The sequence below is a fragment of the Filicampus tigris genome, chromosome 9 (genome assembly GCF_054856515.1).
Source record: "Filicampus tigris isolate MCC_2025a chromosome 9, RoL_Ftig_1.0, whole genome shotgun sequence".
Lineage (NCBI taxonomy): Eukaryota > Metazoa > Chordata > Actinopteri > Syngnathiformes > Syngnathidae > Filicampus > Filicampus tigris.
The window spans coordinates 2,887,267-2,909,944 of NC_141225.1; the positions used below are offsets into that span (position 1 = coordinate 2,887,267).

General features: G+C 42.1%; 1 protein-coding gene across 7 annotated transcripts in view; it reads right to left on the reverse strand.

The window, feature by feature from the left end:
• cadpsa (Ca2+-dependent activator protein for secretion a) overlaps positions 1-22,161 on the reverse strand; it is a 156,404-nt gene extending 134,243 nt beyond the window's left edge. For all 7 annotated transcript variants that reach the window (XM_086040117.1, XM_086040116.1, XM_086040113.1 and 4 more), the window contains exon 1: positions 21,340-22,161. In XM_086040117.1, coding sequence (XP_085896243.1) covers positions 21,340-21,693 — 354 coding nt within the window. In that variant the 5' untranslated portion in view covers positions 21,694-22,161. The remainder of the gene's footprint in view (positions 1-21,339) is intronic.
• Positions 22,162-22,678: the final 517 nt, after the last annotated feature.

A 22,678-nucleotide genomic window follows, 5' to 3' on the forward strand; every position in this document is an offset into this window, starting at 1 on the left:
CAAAGCACTTTACATACAATACAATACAATAAAAAGGCCACAATACAACAAGTGGAATCAATAAACTAACATAAAACACTATATACAGGTCTCAGGTCGTATCAAAAGCCAGCGAATAGAAATGTGTCTTAAAAATGGACAGAGTGGGGGCTTGCCTAACAACCAATGTGAGGTCATTCCAAAGGGAAGGACCAGCAGCCGAAAAGGCTCGACGCCCTCTGAGGCTCCGCTTGGTCCTCGGCACCTTGAGCAGCGCCTGGTCCGCAGACCTGAGGTTGCGGGAAGGTGCGTGGGAGTGGAGACGCTCAGAGAGAGGCCATTTAATGATTTATAGACAAACAGGAGAATCTTAAATTGAACCCTAAAATGCACAGGGAGCCAGTGAAGCGCAGCCAGAATCGGTGTAATGTGCTCCATCTTGCGAGCTCCAGATAGCAGGCGGGCAGCAGCATTTTGGACCAACAGGAGACGTTTGAGAGAGGACTGGCTGACTCCAAAATAAAGTGCACTACAGTAATCTAGCCGAGATGTAACAAAGGCATGGATGACTGTTTCCAAGTGCTGATGGGAAAGGAGCGGCTTTACTTTAGCCGGCTGTCTAAGGTGAAAGAAGCTGGATTTTACATGACCGTCACATGCCGGTCTATTCTCAACCTCATCGGCCATTCTTCACAGAAATGACGTTGACGGGCCCCAAAGACTGCATGCAGTCATGTGACTGCCTGGGTCTGATTTGTGCAATGGATAGGGTGACCAGATGTCCCGATTTGCGCGGGACTGTTCCGCATTTTAATGATTTTTAATGCGTCCCGCAAATTGACTCGATGTCCCGCATGTCTGATCGGCAGGCAGCAATTTTCAAACGTGCGTCTAAAATCTTGTTTTTATTAAACGCCTGTGTGATGAGAGCAGACGACACACAGTGGAGACTATTATGGGGGCGGGTCTCGGGCTCAGTGTGTGTGCGTGTGTGTGTGTGTGTGTGTGTGTGTGTGGTGGGGCGGGGTTGGAGTTTGGGCGGGTGTGACTGTCTGTGTGCGGGACTGTGAGAGGCAGGCGTATGCTGTCAATCAAACTGCCGGGCGCACATGCAGGCAATAGTTGTTTTTAAAGATACACCTACCAAAAACAAGCATTTTAGCGACGCATTCCAGAAATTTGTGCTGAATTAATGAAAATGGAGGGCTCTAAGGAAAGTAAGAAGACTGCAAAGAAAATGAAATACAGTTACAACAAGGTCTGGGAACTCATTGTCTGTGGGTGAAGCCAGTGAAAGACGAGTCAGATAAAGCTTTCTGTGAACGTTGTGGCTGCTGTTGCTGTTATGGAGAAAACTAAAAGACTTGAGCTGTAATGGACATAACCTAAAGTGTTTCATCGGTGCTTTCCTTTTCTGGAAGTGCCTCGTGCTGCTATGGTGGACACGTTTGTTTACAGCTGAATTTATTGTAGTTACAGTATACTTCTTGTTTTATTTTCGTTTTATCCTGTGGCTGTTTAATTTGAAATTAATTTGAATTGCAGTAGTTGTAGTGGCCTGGCTTTGTTTGGATTGCTCTTTGTTTGCTGTAGTAAATTGTTACTGCACTTCATGCTCTACGTGTTGACCTGAGATTTGACAAGGTTCTACTGTGTGAGTGTGACTATTGTTAAAGTGCATCTACCTCAAGATATGATGACACTGACTAATTTCAACCTTTATTGTGAGCTCCTATTGATATTAATGTCTCAGACATTTACCTTTTTACCCGCATTTTGTGTTGTATTTTTGCAAATGCAGATGATCTCAACTGCAATTCTGTGTTCTGTGTTTAAATTTGTAGATCTTTAATTGTTATTTTGTTACAGTTTATTATATGTTACTGAACAGTTGGCAAGCTGTGCCATATGCATATGGTGTCCGTCGCGAAATCCGTAGACACGACAAAAAAATAGAAAGAAAAAAAATATATTGCCTGAGCAAAAAATTTATAAGTACCGGTACATATGAATAAAAGTAGCAAATGGAATGCAGCTCAATATAATGGAGTAGAAGTACTGTTTCCTCTTGAAAAATGCATGTTGCATCAATACTACTCTGGTAAATACAATTTATCCCAAAAGGTACTTGTGGAAATCTAACAGAGTAAATGTAGCACGTTGCTACCCACCTCTGGTCCTGCAAATCAAAATCACACCTGACAATTCCAGCCCTCCCTTTTCGATTAATGATTACATAAAATTAATACATTACATTAACACATTAATATCAGTAATTAATTACACAGTTAAAGCATTTTTTATTTTGATGATAAACACCACCCACTTCTCCTTTTCAATTGCAACAAAAAACATAGCTTGTACCTCCAATAGTAGCATTGTGCATTAATAAAGAATGTACACAGCAGAATTATCCAGTAAAACGTGATTGCTAGGGTGTGCTTTCTCCCGCTCATGCTGTTGGTGACATAACGACAAATGGTTGGGTAATCCCAGATTACACATCGACAGACCAAGAAAGGATTGAAAGAGTGCTCATCAGGGAAAGAGCTGCTATCTGATAACAAGGCTTACATATGCGGGCAAGGCAGTGGCAAGCACTAAAATATCCCATGCTGAGGACTCAGAATGGAGTACAGACAAGCCAAAATATTTAATAATTTCTCCACACAATAAAAATTATGTATACGAAAACCTCAATTCACAGAGATAATTTAAGATTACACGGGGGTCACTCGTAAGAGTGTAAATTGCTAAAGTATTGGCTTTATTTATTTATATAATATATATTATTTATTTATATCTATATTTATTAATACGTGTATCACAGCCTTTTGTTGTTTTTTTTATTTATTGTATTGTTTGTAAAGTGCTTTGTTACAGCTCTAGCTGTTACGAAACGCCCTATATAAATAAAATTGTATCGTATTGTATTGTATTGTATTGGGGCGGCACGGTGGTCGACTGGTTAGCACGTCCGCCTCACAGTTCAGAGGTCGTGGATTTGATCTTGGCCCCGGCCTCCCTGTGTGGAGTTTGCATGTTCTCCCCGTGCCTGCGTGGGTTTTCTCCGGGTACTCCGGTTTCCTCACACATTCCAAAAACATGCATGGTTGATTGGACTCTCTAAATTGCCCCTAGGTGTGATTGTGAGTGCGGATGTTTGTTTGTCTCTGTGTGCCCTGTGATTGGCTGGCAACCAATTCAGGGTGTCCCCCGCCTACTGCCCGAAGACAGCTGGGATAGGCTCCAGCACGCCCCGCGACCCTTGTGAGGAGAAGCGGTATCGATAATGGATGGATGGATGGATGTATTGTATTGTAGCGGCCGGGAGCAAGGCCTGCATTACTCCTGCCCGCCTTTAGCGGCACCACGTCAAGGTTTTAGGTTTGGAGGGGAATTTGTCGAAAAACCTCAATAAATCAGTCATAAAATGTGAAGGCGCTACAATCGAATAAATTGTGAGCTCTTGGAATAAAATAGAGGTTAATACCTTGACCCAAACACACACAATTCACGCTTCACTTCTATATATGGACAATGTTTATTGACTACAACTAGTGGAACATACAAGAAACCACTACGATATGGCAAGCCTAAAGTATTGAAGTAAAACAAGAAAACAAATATCAAAAATAATAGGGAAATTTTCAGATTTGTGCAAGTCGACCGATGTAACAATGAAATACAATTTTTTTTTTTTTAAACTAGTAGTTAAAGCCTTACTTTTTACTTCCTGGTCGGCCGCTACGTCAGCCCACAAATATGGGCACGCTGTTGCCTGTCTGATAAAAGGCTTGTCCGAATGCCGAGATTGAACAGAGTATATTCGGCAAGCGAGGTACCAGCTACCTGCAGTTCACACATGCACGTTGACGCACATGAGATCGAGGGAAAAAAACCTTGAGGAGTCTTGCCTAACAAGTTCACTTTCAAAATGGGAGGTGAAAAAAAATCGGACTATAATAAAAAAAAATTAATTGAAAAAAAATGAAGTTCAACAAAGCGTTTTAACACTGTGTTGAATGTAATGGCAGCCCCACTAAAAAAACAAACAACAAAAACAAAACAGCAAAACCATGACAAATACACAGCAAAGCTAGCTCATATGCTGTTTTTTTTTTATGTGCGGCCATAGTAACAGTTTAAAAATTGTGGCTCTAGTTTTAAAGAGGAAGTCAACCCAAACATTTTTTTTCAAGAATATTTGCGATGCAGGACCACTAGTTGAAACAAGGCCTTCTGATTAATATTACGGATGTGGAATATGGTTAATCCACCCGTTTTTATCCATCTCTAGGGGCGGCCATTTTGTCACTTCTGTCGACTGAAAATGACACACAGTTATTCAGAGTTCAGGCAACGACCAATCACCTGTTTTCTGAAGCTGAGCCATGATTGGTCGTTATCTGAGCCTCTGTGATGTCATTTTCAGTTTGTCTAGTAATTTCTACTTAGACAGAAGTAATTTCTACTTAGACAAACTGTTTTTTACCAGACAATACAGTAATATAAAATTGTCATTTGTTAGAATTACTTTTTCATATGTTGGTCTGTCTAAATTGATTTTCAATCAAAGCCATCACATTGTGTCTCTTCACAATATTTTATTAAAAGCTTCTACACGAGAAAGATATGATGGACTTTACTTTTTTTTTTTTAGACCACTGGTCTTCATAAATTACTAAACAATACAAAAATCACTCACATTTGGTGAATAAAACAGCTTAATTTCACCCCCTGAAGATGTCTTAGCTCTGTATGTCGGCTACTGAAAGTTTACGACTGGGCTGGGAGGAGCTTTATACTAATTTCATTGACATTACAATGTAGTGAACTGATGAACAACAGTATCACCTGTCGTTCTTGACAGAAGTAGCGGAACAATTCCGCTTGGTTGTCCTTCAAATGTTTGGACAAATTTGTCATGTTGCCTCCCTTCGCGAGGCAGACTTTGTAGCACCGCTTGCACTGCGGTGCTTCTGTGTTCAGTGTCCTTTGTCATTCGGTTTCCCCATTTTATCAGCGAGTATGCGCTTTTCTGCAGCTGCTATCTCTGTTCCTCGTTGTCTTCCACCTGCTTTGTCTGCACGACTTCACTTTCTCTCTCACCCTGTGAGCATGTAAGGAGGCGGAGGCGCGTGGGCAACTACGTCCACTCGCTGGCCGCGCTTCGCTTAAAGAGACAGGCTCCAATTTACCAATTCAATCACATTCAATAAAATGAAATAAAAGTACCATTTGTTTTTAAATGCTGGTATAGTACCGTTTTAAATACTGGTACCGGTATACCGTGCAACCCAAGTCATGACCATGTCATCTGTGCTACTATTTTGCTATATGTTTTGATCCATATCATCAAAGCGAATGTCAACCCAAACGTCTTTTTTTCCAGCATATGTTCTGTGCAGGCCTACTAATTAAACACGATATTCTGATTAATACGGAGCCCCTAAGATGACATGGAAGTAAAAAAAACAAAACCCGCAGCGTTCCTCACAACAAACTTTGCATTTCCTCGCAAAGATTTGCGTTCCCTTGCAAAGTTTGCGTTCCCTCGCAAAGATTGCGAGATAATGCAAAGGGTTTTTTTTCCAAGTGAATGCTTTTTTTTCAAACAAGCATTTTAAAAAAAATTTTGAACTGTCTCGCAAAATGGCAAGGGAACGCAAAGTTTTTTGAGAGGGAATGCCAAGTTGTTTTTTTAGTTTTACTTCCATGTCATTTTAGGGGCTGCCTATATTAATATTGAGTTTGTGAAATATGAATTAAGAAGTAAAATCCACCCGTTTTTTTGTCCATGTCAGGGGGTGGCCATTTTGCCACTTGCTGTCAACTGAAAATAACATCACAGATGCTCAGGGCTCAGATGTGGGGTGGCATGGCTCATTGGTAGAGTGGTTGTTTCCTAACCTGGAGGTTGTGGGTTTGATCCCCGGCCATGGTGACCATGTCAAAGTATCCTTGAGTTATATAAGTGATAGCCCATAATAACCAATCAGGGCTCAGCTTCAGAATACAGGTGAGCCGTGATTGGTCAACACGATGGCCGTATGTATTTGCGCCACCTCCAGCTTTCTCATTGTCTATGGAGACCTATTGGAAGAAGTGTTCCAAATTTCTCTAAAAGCCTGAGAATTTGAGATGCTAATTGTCCTGTGGCCTCAAAGCGCTGATGAGTATCAGAGTCTCAATAGATTTGATTGGTAGGGTGACTCACCCACGACCTATAATTTTGCTACACTCATGGCCTTGTATAAGTGGGAGTGTGAGAGGACCATCACACACACAGACAATCAAGCATGTGGTGTATGTTCATATGTGGTTGTGTGTGCTTGAGTAAAAACACAGCAGGGCAACTGGCAAGGCTTTCATCATTAGTAGCTTACATGCTGTCCTCATGAATTATGCAGATACGATAAATTGTTACCACAGAGAGAGGCACTCGTGATGTCGACTCTTTTTCGAGAACAGTCTCTATAAGGCTTGGCTGCCCAAAATGAACCGGCTCTTTCGGCTCCCAAGTGGCTATTCAATTTTAGTTTGGTTCCAAATTATGTGTAAAATCAATTACTAATTTAAAACAAAATACATTATATTCATCTTGCATTATAAATATTTCTTTATTCACATACGGTAGTTAGAGGGCTAAAAAAATTATCTGTGAAATACAAAGGAATAGGTCCATCAAAAGGTGTAATATTTGTGTATGATATTGAACGCAGGAGCAGATATAGCTGAAGTTGACACACTTGTATGGTCATAGCTAGCTGGTCCTTTCTCCTTTACAGAAGAAATGGGTGAATGGGCACATACCCAATGCAGTTATTTGCAGTTAGTTGTTTGTGTTGTCTATACGAAGTTTTTAATTTCTGCAATCTGCGATCAAACTATCTTTTAACTTTAAAATGTGTCAGAATTTAATTTGATGTTGTGCAGTCTCACGACGCGGCAAGTCTGTAACTTCCCTTTCCCTGCAGTGTTAATTTTGATAAGATATTTCAATTTAGTTTTAGTTATAGTCTTTCGATTAAATTAAAGTTTTAATCATAAATAAGTGCAAAACCCCTTCATATTTAACTCACATGCTGTACATTTGTTCTGATCCTCCTTGAAATGGTTATGCTCCATTATTCGAGTCCAGCTCTGTTTAATTAAACCGATTGGACTTAATTAGAAAAGGCACACACCTGTCTATAGAAGACCTTAAAGCTCACTGTCCATGTCAGAGCAAATGAGAATCATGAGGTCGAAGGAACTGCCCAAGGAGATCAGAGACAGAAGTGTGGCAAGGCACAGATCTGGCCATGGTTACAAAAGAATTTCTGCAGCACTCAAGGTTCCAAACAGCACAGTGGCCTCCATAATCCTCAAATGGAAGACGTTTGGCAAGATCACAACTCTTCCTTGCCTTGCCTTCCAGCCAAACTGAGCAATCGTGGGAGAAGAGCCTTGGTGAGAGAGGTAAAGAAGAACCTAAAGATCACTGTAGCTGAGTTCCAGAGATGCAGTAGGGAGATGGGAGAAAGTTACACAGTCAACTATCACTGGAGCCCTGCACCAGTCGGGGCTTTATAGTAGAGCGGCCTGACGGAGTAGAGTTTTCCAAAAATACACATGAAGGACTCCCAGACTATGAGAAATAAGATTCTCTGGTCTAGTGAGACCAAGATTGAACTTTTTGGTTGAGCATCATGTTGTGGGGGTGTTTTTCAGCTGCAGGGACTGGACGACTAGTTGCAATTGAAGGAAAGATGAATGTGGCCAAGTACAGAGATATCCTGGAAGAAAACCTCTTCCAGAGTGCTCAGGAACTCGGACTGGGCCAAAGGTTCACCTTTCAACAGGACAAGGACCTGAAGCACACAGCTAAAATAACAAATGAGTGGCTTCAGAACAACTCTGTGACCGTTCTTGATTGCCCCAGCCAGGGCCCTGACCTAAACCCGACTGAGCATCTCTGGAGACACCTGAAAATGGCTGTCCACCAACGTTCACCATCCAACCTGACAGATGTGGAGAGGACCTGCAAGGAAGAATGGCAGAGGATCCCCAAATCCAGGTGTGAAAAACTTGTTGCAGCATTCCCAAGAAGACTCATGGTTGTACTAGCTCAAAAGGGTGCTTCTACTGAATAAAATGCGTCAAGGTCTGAATACTTATGACCATAAGATACTTAATTTTTTCTTTTTTCATACATTTGCAAAAATGTCTACATTTCTGATTTTTTTCTGCCAAGATGGGGTGATGAGTGTACATTAACGAGAAATAAAATGAACTTTTTTTTATTTTGGCAAATGGCTGCAATGACACAGAAAGTGAAAAATGTCAAGGGGTCTGAATACTTTCCCTAATAATCATTATTACTATTGAGAATTAATATTAATTAAGAATTAATAATATTAATTCTTCATTATATAATTGTTTTTTATTGTATTGATTATTAAGAATTAATAATATTAATTCTTAATAATCAATACAATAAAAAACACATATTAAAAAATAATTTAATAATCATTTACTACAAATTTAAAAGTACATATTTATTCATGAACCCACTGGGTGGGCAGACTGTCAATCTGGTTGGACCTGTGCACACCCAGGCCCACCCATGGCTCCACCCCTGCATTGTAGTATTCATAGATTTTTTTACATACACAAAACAAAATGAACAAAAACATGCATGTTCTACAAGCTCACTTCAAAAAACGAATTTGCAAGAAACAGCCATATTTCTTTGGCCAACAGCATTTCGTGCCCTCAAGCAGTACCGCCCACTTCCCAGCTGACTAGATAATGTGTTTTATAAGGTGTCTGTCTTGAGTGTGATCTTAAAACAAAATGTCAACTGACTCTTTCATTCTTTGTCTACCTCACCAAAACCTGCTGTACATACAGTAGTTACCATAGTGGCTTGCAAAGTACATTACAACTGTACCTCTTGAAATCATCCATATTTTGTCACATTACAACCACAAAGGTTTTTTTTTCATTTGAATTTTATGTTGATAGACCAACACAAAAGAGCACAAACTATAAATGAGTGAAAGTGAAACAAAATTGACATTGTTTTCAAATAGTTTTAAAAATACAAATCTGAAAAGTTTGGCACGCAAAGACTTCTTGATATTCCACAAGCCGTTGTTTAATTAGCAACAAAACAATACTTCCCCAGCATACCGAGCGCTACTACGAAGAACATAGCGGTCAGGTACACCCGACCAAGTCCATGACAAAAGCTGCACTGAAGTTTAGGGAAAAAGAAGTGACTAACTGACATAATAAACCAAAGAGGCGACAACGTATGGCGAGACACCGGACTACAATAACTGACTGTTACAAAGCCCACACACCTCAAGACATTTTTGCACATTTTACGTTGCAAAATAGCTGAAGCTCTGTCAGTCAGAATGGATTGAGAATGTCTATGAATAGACATTTTTAAGTGTTGTCACCGATTCTCAATTGGGTGTAAGTCTGGACTTGAACTGGGCCATTATGAATACAGTATGCACTCATCTAAAACCATTAGGGACATTGCAGCACTGGCTATATGTTTAAGGTTGTTTTTCCCACTTGAAGGTGAACCTCCTCCACCCGAGTCTGGCGTACTCCAATGGGTTTTTCACCCAAGATTGCCTTGTAATTAGTTCCATCCTGCTGACCACACACTGGGATGAGCTCTCCTCTCCATTATGAAGAAATGTTGCTTCCCTTCCCTTCTAAGAATAGCTCACCAGTGATGTGACATTGTGTTTTCCGAGGAATATTGTAGAGGGTAATTTGAGCAAATTTGTTATTTCACAAGTGTCTATCAAACTGGTAGCCCTTTGCTTTAATCAGTATCCAAATCCGTTTCAAAAAGGTTGGTTTAGGGTGTCATGTGGTGTTCTTTTTCCGGAAAAATATTTTAGCCAAACACTTTTTGTTGTCATTTGACTCAAACATGTTCTGCCCTGTTTTCTATAATGGTAAATGGCACTCTTTCTTTTCCCCACGATGGCTTTCTTCTTGCCACTCTTCCACAAAGGCCTGATTTGTGGAATGCCCGACTCATAGAATCTCCCACCTGAGCTGTGGGTCTCTTTCAGTTACCTTTGACCTCTTTGAAGCTTCCCTGAAGCTATCCTTGCCCAGCCTGTCACTTTAAATGAACTGCCACAGTAAGAACTGTACTTGTGCCACGTGCTTTACATTTTCGGATTATGTTTAAATCTCCGCATATTTTTTAATGACATTTAAATGTGCTTTTTGACCAAAGGCGTTGTGAGACCGTCAAGCTTTTCTTGTCTTTTTTTTACATGTTTATTTTTATTTTTAAATTTCAGTGTAATTCTACTAATGTTTAAATATGTATGCAAATTTGGACTGGCTCGGAGCCATGGCTCTTGTTTACAGTTGGGATCAGCTGGTAGCACTCCATGCTAACACTACTGCTCCCAGAGCATGACTTGACATTTACTGTGAGCTGAGGAGGAAGTGATGGGGATGTTGTGCCAGGAGTAAGCATCAACCAATGAAAGTGACATCAAACTGCCCTTGGGCTTGCATTGCAAACGTCACGGCTCGCCTGTTTTCTAGGTTTGGTCAGGATAAAAAAACTCACAGTTTGGATCAGATCACGGATTTGAGTCACGAATCGTATGCATTTTGCTGCTTAATTTATATTCCACAAACACAAAATTAATCACAATGCCGTGTTTCAATTAGTAGGCCTGCGGGGAACATATGCTTGAAAAAAACATGTTTGGGTTGACTTCTGCTTTAAGGTCCTCTAGACAATTTTAAATATTTTTTTCCTTTTATAAATTTTCATTTTAAATTCAAACCCACTTTTATTTCTTCACTTTGTTGTGTAAAGGGTAATCTAACCTATTACGTGCATCGATGTTGATGTCTCAGCCAATGGTATGGCTGGTTAGAGGGAGGTCCCCGTCGGCGGGAGTGTTCAAATGTGCTGGTTAGAGAGGAGTCTAGTAAAGTTTCGAGGCAAGTCAATCTCTCTCTCGTTCTCGTTATTTCCCGACACACACTTACATAACATGGTGACAGAATGAAACCGTTATAGTCGCGGGAGTAATACGCCTCTAAGAAGTGAATTATCCGGACCAGACGAGCGGGAGACTACATTAGCGCTTGAGGCTAACAACGGCTCGCTAACGGCTGTCGAGAAGGCCGAGAGGAGAGTGGACTCAGCCGAAGTCGCGTCGGGGTGACGTAAACAGGCGACCAGGCAGCAGGCAAAACCCAAAAGAAGAAAACAAACCAAGGAGCAGTTTAAACAATAATACAGAGAAAAAAAATGCAAGGCAACCCTCCAGCACTAGCGAGCAGTGTCCAATTAGCTCCACCTGGTAACTTTGACTTCAGCAATGCAAATGAATGGCCAAAGTGGATTCGACGTTTTGAACGTTTCAGTATAGCATCAAGTCTGGATAAACAGTCCGAAGAGTATCAAGTTAACACACTGATGTATACTCTACGGGACGAAGCCGAAGATATACTGAGTGTTCTGCCCTTAAGCAGTGATCAGAAAAAGAAATATACAGATGTGAAACAAGCTTTTGAGAACCATTGCGTGAGCAAGAAAATTTCATTTTTGAGCGTGCACGATTTAATAGACGAAATCAAGAACCAAAAGAAAGTGTGGAACCGTTCATCACTGCTGTGCATAGCCTCGCGGAACACTGTGCATTTGGAGCACTAAGAGAGGAGCTTATTAGAGACAGGATTGTTGTGGGTCTGCAAGATACAAAGTTGTCTGAGTCATTACAGATGGATCCTGACCTCACATTGGAAAAGACAATAACCAGAGTACGCCACAGTGAAGAAATAAAGAGGCAGCAACCGGTACTGCGTGGCAATATGAATGAGAGGCAGTCTGAAAACGTAGAGGTTATGTCGGCAAGGCCCAAAACCTAGTATGTTCCAAAAGGAGGACACAAGAACATCACACATATTAAACGAGGAAATACGGACAAAGCCACATGCTGCGGAAGATGTGGAAATACAATAAACCACAAGTGGAAAGACTGCCTCGCTAAAGATGCAGAATGCCACAAATGTAAAAGGAAAGGACATTTTGCTCGGAAATGCCGGTCAGCTGGCGGCATCCATGACATCACAGATGATTCTACAGAGGGTGACTCTGACCTCACCTTTCTTGGAGAGATGATTATCGACATGAACAGTGTTGAAAATGAATGGATAGTACATCTGGAATTAAATGGAGAGACACGAGAGTTTAAATTACACATTGGTGCAGGAGTCACAGCTATCCCGTTTCACCACTACACATCAGACAAACATGGGACTTTGAAACCTCCTAAAATTCCACTGTATGGCCCGGGCAGGCGGCCCTTGGAGGTAAAAGGGATCTTTAGAAGAAAACTGAAGGTGAAAGACAAGCATACTGAACAAGACACCTATGTGGTGAACAATTTGTCAAAACCACTGTTGGGGCTTCCAGCCATTAAAGCTTCGACTCTTGTGAAGCGAATACACACAGTTCAAGTGGGAGAAGATGTCATAAAGTGTTATTCCACAGTCTTCAGAGGACTGGGGAAATTTAGAACCCCATACAAAATTCAAATAAGACCAGGTGCCACACCATATGCTCTGTCTGCTCCACGTCGGGTTCCCCTCCCATTACGTGACAAGGTGAAGACGGAACTATACCGGATGGAGGCTATGGGGGTGATATTGAAGGTCACACAACCCACTCCATGGTGTGCAGGTCTGGTTGTGGTGCCAAAACCGAGATCAAAAGAAAGACTGAGACTGTGTATAGACAGGACACATTTGAATGAGTGGGTGCAGTGGGAAAGACACATTCTGCCAAATGTGGATCACTCACTGGCGATGTTGACGGGAGCAAAAATATTCACAAAATTGGATGCCACGTCAGGATTTTGGCAGATTCCGCTGACTGAAGAAAGCGCTCTCCTGACGACTTTCATCACTCCATTTGGTCGCTATTGTTTCAAAAGGCTTCCATTTGGATTATCCTCAGCCCCAGAACATTTTCAGCGAAGGATGACACAAATTCTGGAGGGCTGTGACGGTGTGGTACTTCATGCTGACGATATCTTAGTGTATAGGAAAGACCAGACTGAACATGATATCAGACTACACCAGGTGCTGAGGAAACTCTATAAGGAGGGGCTAACTTTGAATAAGGACAAATGTGAATTTGCCAAAAGCACACTAATGTTTCTTGGACACAGTCTCTCAACGGAAGGTGTTACGCCTGTCCCAGGCAAGGTCAGAGCCATACTGGAGATGCCAGAGCCCACCTACGTTGCTGATGTCAGGCGAGTAATGGGCATGGCTAACTACCTGGGCAAGTTCCTGCCTCACCTCTCCGTATGTGCACAGCCCCTAACGGTCCTTCAGTCAGAGAAGACAGAATGGTGCTGGGGGACACCACAGAGAGAAGCTTTTCGGAGGCTAAAATCTGAACTGAGCTCACCCGGAGTCCTGGCTGTATACTCACCTTATGCAGAGACGCTTGTGTCGGCTGATGCTTAGTCATTTGGAATAGGGGCAGTCCTGATACAGAAACAGCCAGAGAGTGAGGACTGGAAACCAGTTGTGTTCATCTCCAGACAGCTATCTGATGCGGAGAAACGTTACGCTCAGATCGAGAAGGAGGCGCTAGCAGTAACCTGGGCATGTGAATGCCTACAGTCATGCTTGCTAGGGATGAACTTCACAATTGAGACGCTGGATGAGTTTCCTCCTCGGGTCTTGAGATTTAGACTGAGACTGTTAAAGTTCACCTATGACATTGTACACGTGCCAGGGAAACAACTCGTCACGGCAGACACACTGTCACGAGCTCCAGTATGTCACTTAACCACACTGGAAGAGAAAGAGCTGGAGGCGGACGTCCAAATTTCCGTGGACTCAATCAGACTGTGTCTTTCAGCCACTGAAGCAACAGCTTGCAGAGAAACAGAAAGAGGACCCAATCTGTAGTAAATTGAGATATTACTGCCAAACAGAGTGGCCTGACAGAGCTCACCTGCTAGCTGATATCGGACCCTACTGGTATGCGAGAAATGACCTTTCCATGTCAGAAGACCTGCTCCTGAAGGGACAAAGGATTGTTATTCCCAGCTCCTTAAAAGACGACATGCTTGGCATTCTCCATCAGGGTCAACAAGGGATTGGAAAGTGCAGAGCCAGGGCTCGTCAGTCAGTCTGGTGGCCATGGCTCTCAAATGATATTAAAAACATAGTGGAAAACTGTCCCACGTGTATCAAGCACAGGCCCACTCAGCGGGAACTCCTGATACCTACCCCTATACCTGAGAGACCGTTTCAACGTTTTGGAACTGATCTGTTCATCTGGAAAGAGAAAACTTTCCTGGTAGTGATAGATTACTTCTCTCGCTACATTGAAGTGGCACACCTCCATGTCGCATCAGCCGGAACGGTTACAGCGGCACTAAAGAACATCTTTGCTCAGCATGAAGTTCCTGTGGTGCTCATGTCGGACAACGGGCCACAATTTGCTGCTTCCCTCTTTAAGGACTTTGCCAGAGAGTACGGCTTTACTCACATGACCAGCAGCCCGCGATACCCACAGGCCAATGGTGAGGCTGAGTGAGCAGTGGCCACCATCAAAGGATTATAGAAAGAGGGAGAGGACTATGCAAAAGCGTTGCTTAGTTATCAAGCTACCCCTCTAGAGAACGGTTAATCTCTAGCCCAACTACTCATGGGAAGACAGTTAAGGGCACTTTCACAAGTGCCCAAAACACTGAGTCCACGCCGGCCAAACATCAAGCAGTTCCTGAGCACAGGGACTCAAGGAAAACGAAGACAAGGGGAATATTACAACAGACACCACAGAACACGTCGTCAATCCCAGTTACATCCAGGTCAGAGCGTATGGATCACTACAGAGAGCACTCACAGGACGGTGGTACAGCAGACGGATACCCCCAGATCATACCTCGTCAGAACAGAGGATGGACTGTTGAGGAGAAACCGTACACACTTGCGAGCAACCCAGGGTTCACCATTTGTTCCAACCAACAGGGAGGAAACTGACATACAGAGAGCAAATCAACCTGCAGCAGAGCCAGATACTGCTTATGTTACAAGCTCAGGCAGACACTCACGTCCGCCTAAAACACTGGCTTTGTGATTTGACGGTCAAAAGAGTTCCTGACTGTTATTGCCAATGTTCTATGGGAAAAAAAAGAGTTTCAATGCTTGAAGTGAAATAATGATGTTTCTTATTTAAAAGGGGGAGATGTTGTGTAAAGGTTAATCTAACCTATTACGTGCATCGATGTTGATGTCTCAGCCAATGGGATGGCTGGTTAGAGGGAGGTCCCCGTCGGGGGGAGTGTCCATATATGCTGGTTAGAGAGCAGTCTAGTAAAGTTTCGAAGCAAGTCATTCTCTCTCTTGCTCTCATTATTTTCCGACACACACTAACATAACACACTTTACTTGTAAATGTTTTTAAAGTTTTCTGTTAATGTGTTTAAATGTTGTCAATGTACATTGTAGTAATTATTGTAAACTACTTTTGTTTTCTCTGCTTTGTGTTTGGATGTTGTTAACTGTTGTGTTTGTAAATGCTTGTAGCTGTTGTCTTTGCTTGTGTGAAGCACATCGAGTTGCCTTGTATATGAAATGTGCTATATAAATAAAACCGCTGAGCATGTAAATGTTCATGCTGTCTTTTTTCACCGACCAATCCGCGGACTTTGTGCGGCCCAACTCGTCATGCGCGATCCGTGTGGGTCACACATCTAACATGCCCTGTTGCTTCACTAACTAACACTAACTTATCCACAAACACAATATTAATCAGAATAATGCATTTAGACTAGTGGGGGCACATACAACATATTCATGCAAAGAAAATGTTTGTGTTAAGTTCCCATTTCAGAAGCATTGCGTGAACCATTATTCTCTGCACTGTGTCCAGGTTCATGTTATGTAGATCATGTTTAATGCTTCAGCACATACAACGGGTAAATTTTCTGTGTCCTCCTTGCATGCTATTTTGGTTTTTTTACATGTATCAACTATTACTGCTGTAGCTAGGCAAATTTACCCATTGTGGGGCTAATGAAGATTGTGTTCCTTTGTCTATGTACAGAAGGTGGCGGTATACACCAATGAGAGAATCATGAATAACTCAGGCTGACTAAGAAGTAATAACGTAGCTTTGAATACAGAGACATTTTACAGAGAAGTTCTTCTGACTTAGGTTTTACATTTCTATTTTGATTTTTGGAAAGAGTAGGTTTAGGAGGTTGCAAAACGGTATTTTGCAGCCGCACACTCCATCAGGTGGCAGTAATGCACCAAAAGTTGTTTGCCAACCGCTAAAAGACAGAAGAACAAGAAGAAAAAAAAACATTCATTTATCATCAAGGCAATATTATTTCGGTTTGCACAAGGACTAGGAAGCATTTTAATCCACTAGGCTTCTACCTTTGGCAGCAATGTGACACGGGATTCTGGTTAACCCATTAAAGGCTGAAGCCTCTTGTGAGACATCTCTCTAAAATCTACGGTCGCCTTTGAAAACCTGTCATTTTCGCCACCTACAAAATAATTAATAATATTATTAGCCCCTGTAGCAGATAGAAACATAATTCCCCCAAAATTTGAGAGCTTAGACGTGACTTTCACACAGGCCCAAGTTTATAAATCTTTACTGTTTCAATCGAAGATGCAAGTGATGACTGACAATCTTTCATTTTAAAAAATCGAGTAGTAATTTCCATGCGGTGTTCTCTTACAAAGACGTTGAAATCATCATTGTCTACGAACATATATCTTAAGCATACATCACGTTCGGATGGTTTCACGGCTTTAAAGTCTGCGAGCGTGTCGTCTATATCACTGCCGTGACTTATATCAGAGCCCCCGCGATCCACTGTGCCTCCTTTACTCCTCGAAAGAATTCCGGATATCTTCCGACAGCTCACGACACCATCACATGTATATTCTGATGCATTTCATTGGCCAAGAGACCCAGAATTGGATTAAAAAAAGAAAATGACGTATACCCTCTCCCGGCTTTAAAGGGAGAAACACGCAACAGCGCTCCCGGCTTTAATGGTAGGTTTAATGGAGGGTTATGGTAAGCAAAACTTTAGAAAAATTTTAAGCGTTAAAGCGGCATCAGGTTCCCACTTAACAGTTCAATAGATTGGTTCAAATGTATGTGAGTGTAAAGGCGTTTGAACAGCAAGCCGACACAATATGATGTACATAGTGCATATGTACATAGTTGCCATTTAAATCAAATCGGTTCAGATAACCTTTTTTCCCCCGCATTGCCGATTGCTGATTGACAGATCGGCGAACCAGTGACGTTTACTGATGGAAGCGCAATTAAAATAATTTGACGGCCTGACCGAAAGACTATTACAGTTTGGTTCGGCTTGAAAAATTGACGGACTGACAGGTACCCAGGCTGTTGGGGAATGACGGATGGACCGGTAAACTTTAGTAAAATGCCCAACTCTGATTATTACATATTCTGTACCAGTGGGTAATGTAAATACTAGTACTTGTACTTCTACTTTGCCTGATAAAAGTGGTATCTCTTTGGGGTGTAATGATACATCTATTTAATCGATGTGTCTACCGTGTGATCCAGCTACATCAATGGCACTGGAATAGTTTACATCGATGCTGGCCTTGCATCACAACACAAAATTATTTTTTATCGTATGGTGTTCCACAGGGTTCTATTCTGGGGCCATTGCTGTTCTCATTGTATTTGCTGCCCCTGGGTACCATCCTTAGAAAACACGGTATTTCCTCCCACTGCTACGTGGGCGGTCCACTGATAGTGTAGTGGTACACACGCCTGAGTTGTGTGCGGGCAGCGTCGGATCGATTCCCGCTCAGTGACAGTGTCTATGTGTGCCCTGCGACTGGCTGGCGACCAGTTCGGGGTGTAGTCTGCCTTCGCCCATTGACGGCTGGGATAGGCTCCAGCAATTCCCTGCGACCCTGTATAGGATAAGCGGTTTGGAAGATGACATGACATGACATGCTACGTGGACGACTGTCAAATCTATATTTCTCCTTAAGACCACTTTTGTCCTGCCTAGAGGACATCAAAGGCTGGATGTCACTGAATTTCCTAAATTTCAACGGAAAGAAAACAGAAGTTATGGTGTTCGGTCCCAGTGGCTCGTCTCCATCCCACCCTGTTGACCTGGGCCCCCTGTCTTCATATCTAAAGCCAACAGTCTCAAACTTTTGTTTTAAAATGGACAGTGATCTTAAATTGGACCAGCAAATCAGCGCTGTTGCAAAGTTGAGCTTCTTTCACTTTAGATAGCTGGCTAAGGTAAAGCCTCTCCTTTCCCATCAGCACTTAGAAACAGTCATCCATGCCTTTGTTACATCTCGGCTAGGTTACTGTAATGCACTTTATTTCTGAATCAGTCAGTCCTCTCTCAAACTTCTCCAATTGGTCCAAAATGCTGCTGCCCGCCTACTAACTGGAGCTCGGAAGATGGAGCACATAACACCAATTCTGGCCTCCCTTCACTGGCTCGCAGTGCATTTCAGAGTTCAATTTAAGATTCTCCTATTTGTCTTTAAATCGTTAAATGGCCTCGCCCCGGCGTACCTCTCCAAGCTCCTCTACTCCTACGCACCTTCCCGCAGCCTCAGGTCTGCGGACCAGGCGCTGCTCGAGGCGCCGAAGACTAAGCGGAGGCTCAGAGGGGATCGAACCTTTTCTGTTGCTGGTCCTTCCCTCTGGAATGACCTCCCATTGGTTGTTAGGCAACCAATGTCTCTGTCCATTTTTAAAACCCGGTTGAAGACACATTTCTTTTCTCTGGCTTTTGTTCAGACCTGAAATTTTCGGCTCTTTTCCGGCGTCAATTGTATATAGTGTTTTATGTTAATTTATTGGCTTTATTTATTTATATTTTTATTATCTATATTTATTAATATGTGTATTAATAAATCTATAATCTATAATCTGTGTATAATCTATAATTATTAATACGTGCTTTATTGTTTTTTATTTAATGTATCGTTTGTAAAGTTGCAAATCGAGGAGGACGAGGAGGAGGAGCCATGTCGCGTGTGGTAAAACAGGCTATTAGATGCGATGGTCATGACGTTGTGGGTAGTGCATGCCAGACAGTCGAAATAAATACAATTATGAGTTATGTGGAGCTTGTTGACATAATTGCCCTATGGTAAAAAAGAGTTCCAAGTTGCGCTCGAGTTGTTTTGTATGCCGTACACAGCGCAACACAGCGCAATACCAGCAAAACGATGGCGCTCATAGTTCTAATAGTTTTAAAATCCTGGAGGTTAAAAAAAAATAATGTTATACTCAACATTCCTGATCCCTTTAATTTTTAAAAATGTATAGTTAGTCAACTTATATTCGTCACTTGTACAAGTCAAGCACGTAACATAGATCGTGGAGGAATAGAAGATTTTTAAGACAACACAATGCGTTTGTGTTTGGATCTTGCAAGAAAGGAGATCGTCTTGACAAGACTGTGTATAGCCTCAACAAATACCGACTGAAATGCAACTCGACCGGCGACATGACATCAAACAGCAACAAACTTAAATGAATCAATAGCGGCGACTGTTGTGCAATGTAATGTGACAGACAAAAACGGTGTTGTTGCCTTATTTATTCAAAAATCATAAATCTCCTCGTGCTCAAAGAATTTCTTATAATTGCGTACGTATGTTTTGTACACAAATTTGTGCATACGCACAGTAGGTAAATGAGGTCCATTGAGAGCACATAGAGAAGTGTCTTGCTACCAGACCATGCAGACCAGCGAATATTATTTTTTTTAAATGTATGGATTTGGCAAAATTGCTTACTGTTACAGTTGTTCTTTAAACCTTACAATTGCAATAGCATGTTTGTTTAAATAGCTCAAATACAAGTTTAATAATGTATATATTTTTTTGTTCGACAAAAGAGAATGTTGAATATTGTTCAGATATATGAAGTACTTTATCCAAAGGGTGTGTTTACACCTTTATTTTAATGCATGAAAAGAACCATCTTATTGTCTTAATAAGGTAAGTTTGTGTATAAAAAAGAACTAGTTTGTTCTGTTGCACTTTGTTAGAATATTAAGAGAACCAGCTTGTTCTGATATCAAATTTTTTTACATTTTGGAATCAGTAAAGCTCAGTTGGTTTTACAATAAAATCCAATGAAACGGCATTCTGTTGTGTTCATTTGGAGTTACTAGTATAGGTTTGTTTACAGAAAAGCCATTGTTACTGTATCAAATCATCATATCAAAATACTGTATCAAGGTGTCCTTTATCGTATAGACTTGCATCGTTCAAAAAAGTGATATATCGCTTTGTGTTGAAACGTTAGGCCTGATATCGATATGTATCGTATTGGTAAAAAAAACCGTATCATTACATCCCTCTGTGTATCCTTATAGTAGTATAGATTAGAAAAGTGTGTCTTTGAGTGTGAAAATCTCACTCAGAAATAAAGCAAGATCCCTGTTAATCCAGAATGGAAGGATTTTCTCAATGCAAGATCTACAGAATAGAAGATGGTATTTTTCAGTGTGTTCTGCCTTGGGTAGGTCATGCAAATGAGCCGTTTCTCCCTAGATTGGATGATCAACAAGCTAGCAGGAAGAAACCACTGCCGCTTCATTCATCTGCAATGATGCAAGAGCTTTTACAATGGATGGGAAGAACATGAATGCACGTGTTCTCTCTCATCTCACCTTCAGCTATATCATATCCTCTAGTTTGAAAAAAATGTCTCTGTTACCTTGACAACAATTTTAACCCTATATTCACCTACATGACGTGGAAAAAGACAAATAGATGATAATGTAATGTAGTCACAAACATGTTCATTAGTGACCACAAATTGTTCATAGGCATGTTAAGCCCACAAATATGTGTTTTGTGAGACCATTTCACCTATTCGCGGCTACCAATTTGTATTTCATGCCCATAAATTAGCATTTTGTTTGCACGTCTACATTTTAGCTACCATTCACTTTTTCCGCTTCATCATGATGGCTGCGAGATTAAATTGAGACTTTGCTAATGGAGAGTCACAGCCGCGCCTCTGCACTTCCTCAATTGCAGTCAAACAACGACCACTATATATTAAAGTATGATTTACTTAATCAAGATTCAGCAATTAAGCCATTTTACCATCTAAAATGGTCCATTTTCTCGTCATGAATACTCAAACAAAGGGTATACTGTAGCTCTGCTTGTGCACATGTGGAAGCAACAGTTGTGTCTGTACACTTGTCCACGTACGAGATGTGAGCGATGCACAATTCCAGGGCGTGTGATCAGTTGGGCTTTTTCACCTGATCTTACCTTCTGCTGCCTCCTGGCCATGTCAGTGGGTTGTTTTGCGTTAAACGGATAAGCGATGCAGCGCATCACAAACACATAGAGCTGGAGTCTCTTTTTTCTCTCCTCTTCCTCCCTCTGCATCTTCTCAATATCCTCCTTCTCTTTGTCGCTTCCCACCGACGGACTGGGGCTCGAGGCTCGGACGCCACCGCTCGCTCGGCCCCGTGGCTGGAGCCCCCCTGAGCCGCTTTGAGCGTCGCTGTCTCGGCTCGGTGACGGCCGCTCTCCTTTGAGGCTTTTCGGGGCCGCCACCTCTTTGCGCTCCACCTCCAGGATCTCATCCCCTTCCTCCTCGCTGGAAGACGGATCTAACATGCTGCTGAGTGTTGGACGGAAGCGACACCTGCTCCGACGCTCGGCTACAACTCCACTAGTAGCTCAACAGGAGGACGCTTCACAGCTTCAGAGAGGGGGAAAGAGAGGTGGGGGCGAATCCCCCGAGGAGCTGAAAAATGTTGCTTCTTCTTGAGAGAGAAAAATAAACTGCCGTAAAATGACTCGGCGAAAAAAGGAACAAAACAAATCCAAACTACAAAATGCAGTTCGCGTCACGTTGTAGAAGCAGTTTCCGATCTTTTAACTGTCAATCAAACGCACACGGGAGTGATTCATGAGCAGAGACGACATTTGGGGGAGGGGTCGCACGAAGAGAAAGCAGGATGCTCAGAGCTGGAGGAGGAAGAGGAGGAAAAGGCAGGGCTTGGAGATGACCGTGGCGCTGGGACCTGCTGCTCTGGGGTCAGTTTGAGCTGGCTTTGAGCAACACAATGGCCACCTGATGATATGCGCGCGAGTGCAGGAAGTCTGCTTCACAGGGTATACAGCACACGAGCACGTGCGTGTGTTCGGGAACGTGCACAGCTTAAAGGGACGATGGGGCCGGGATGGCCATGTTTTCACTAACAAGTTCATTTGATATATTTTTTGATCAGGAAAATGAAATGAGTTGTCATTTTCCATTTTATCAATAAATTTGGGAGAAATTAGGAAATAAGTGACTCTATGAATAACGCCTCTTGTTAATGAGGAGGATGGCCGCGCCCGCTACCGTTCTATCCTTGTTCAGTCGGAGACACTGGAGGGACCGATTACAAACTCTCCATTGGAAATCATTGTACTTTCATTGCTTATAACGTCCAAAAACGGTGATCAATTGGCACCAAAATTTATTTAATTGGGAGGCAACCCAAGACGCAGGCTCATGATCACCTGCACACGCTGCACGGACAGTAAGGAGCTAAAGTTGTTGTGCTAGCGCCTTTTGTTTGAACAGCCTGAAGCTAGTTGCTGCTATTAGCTC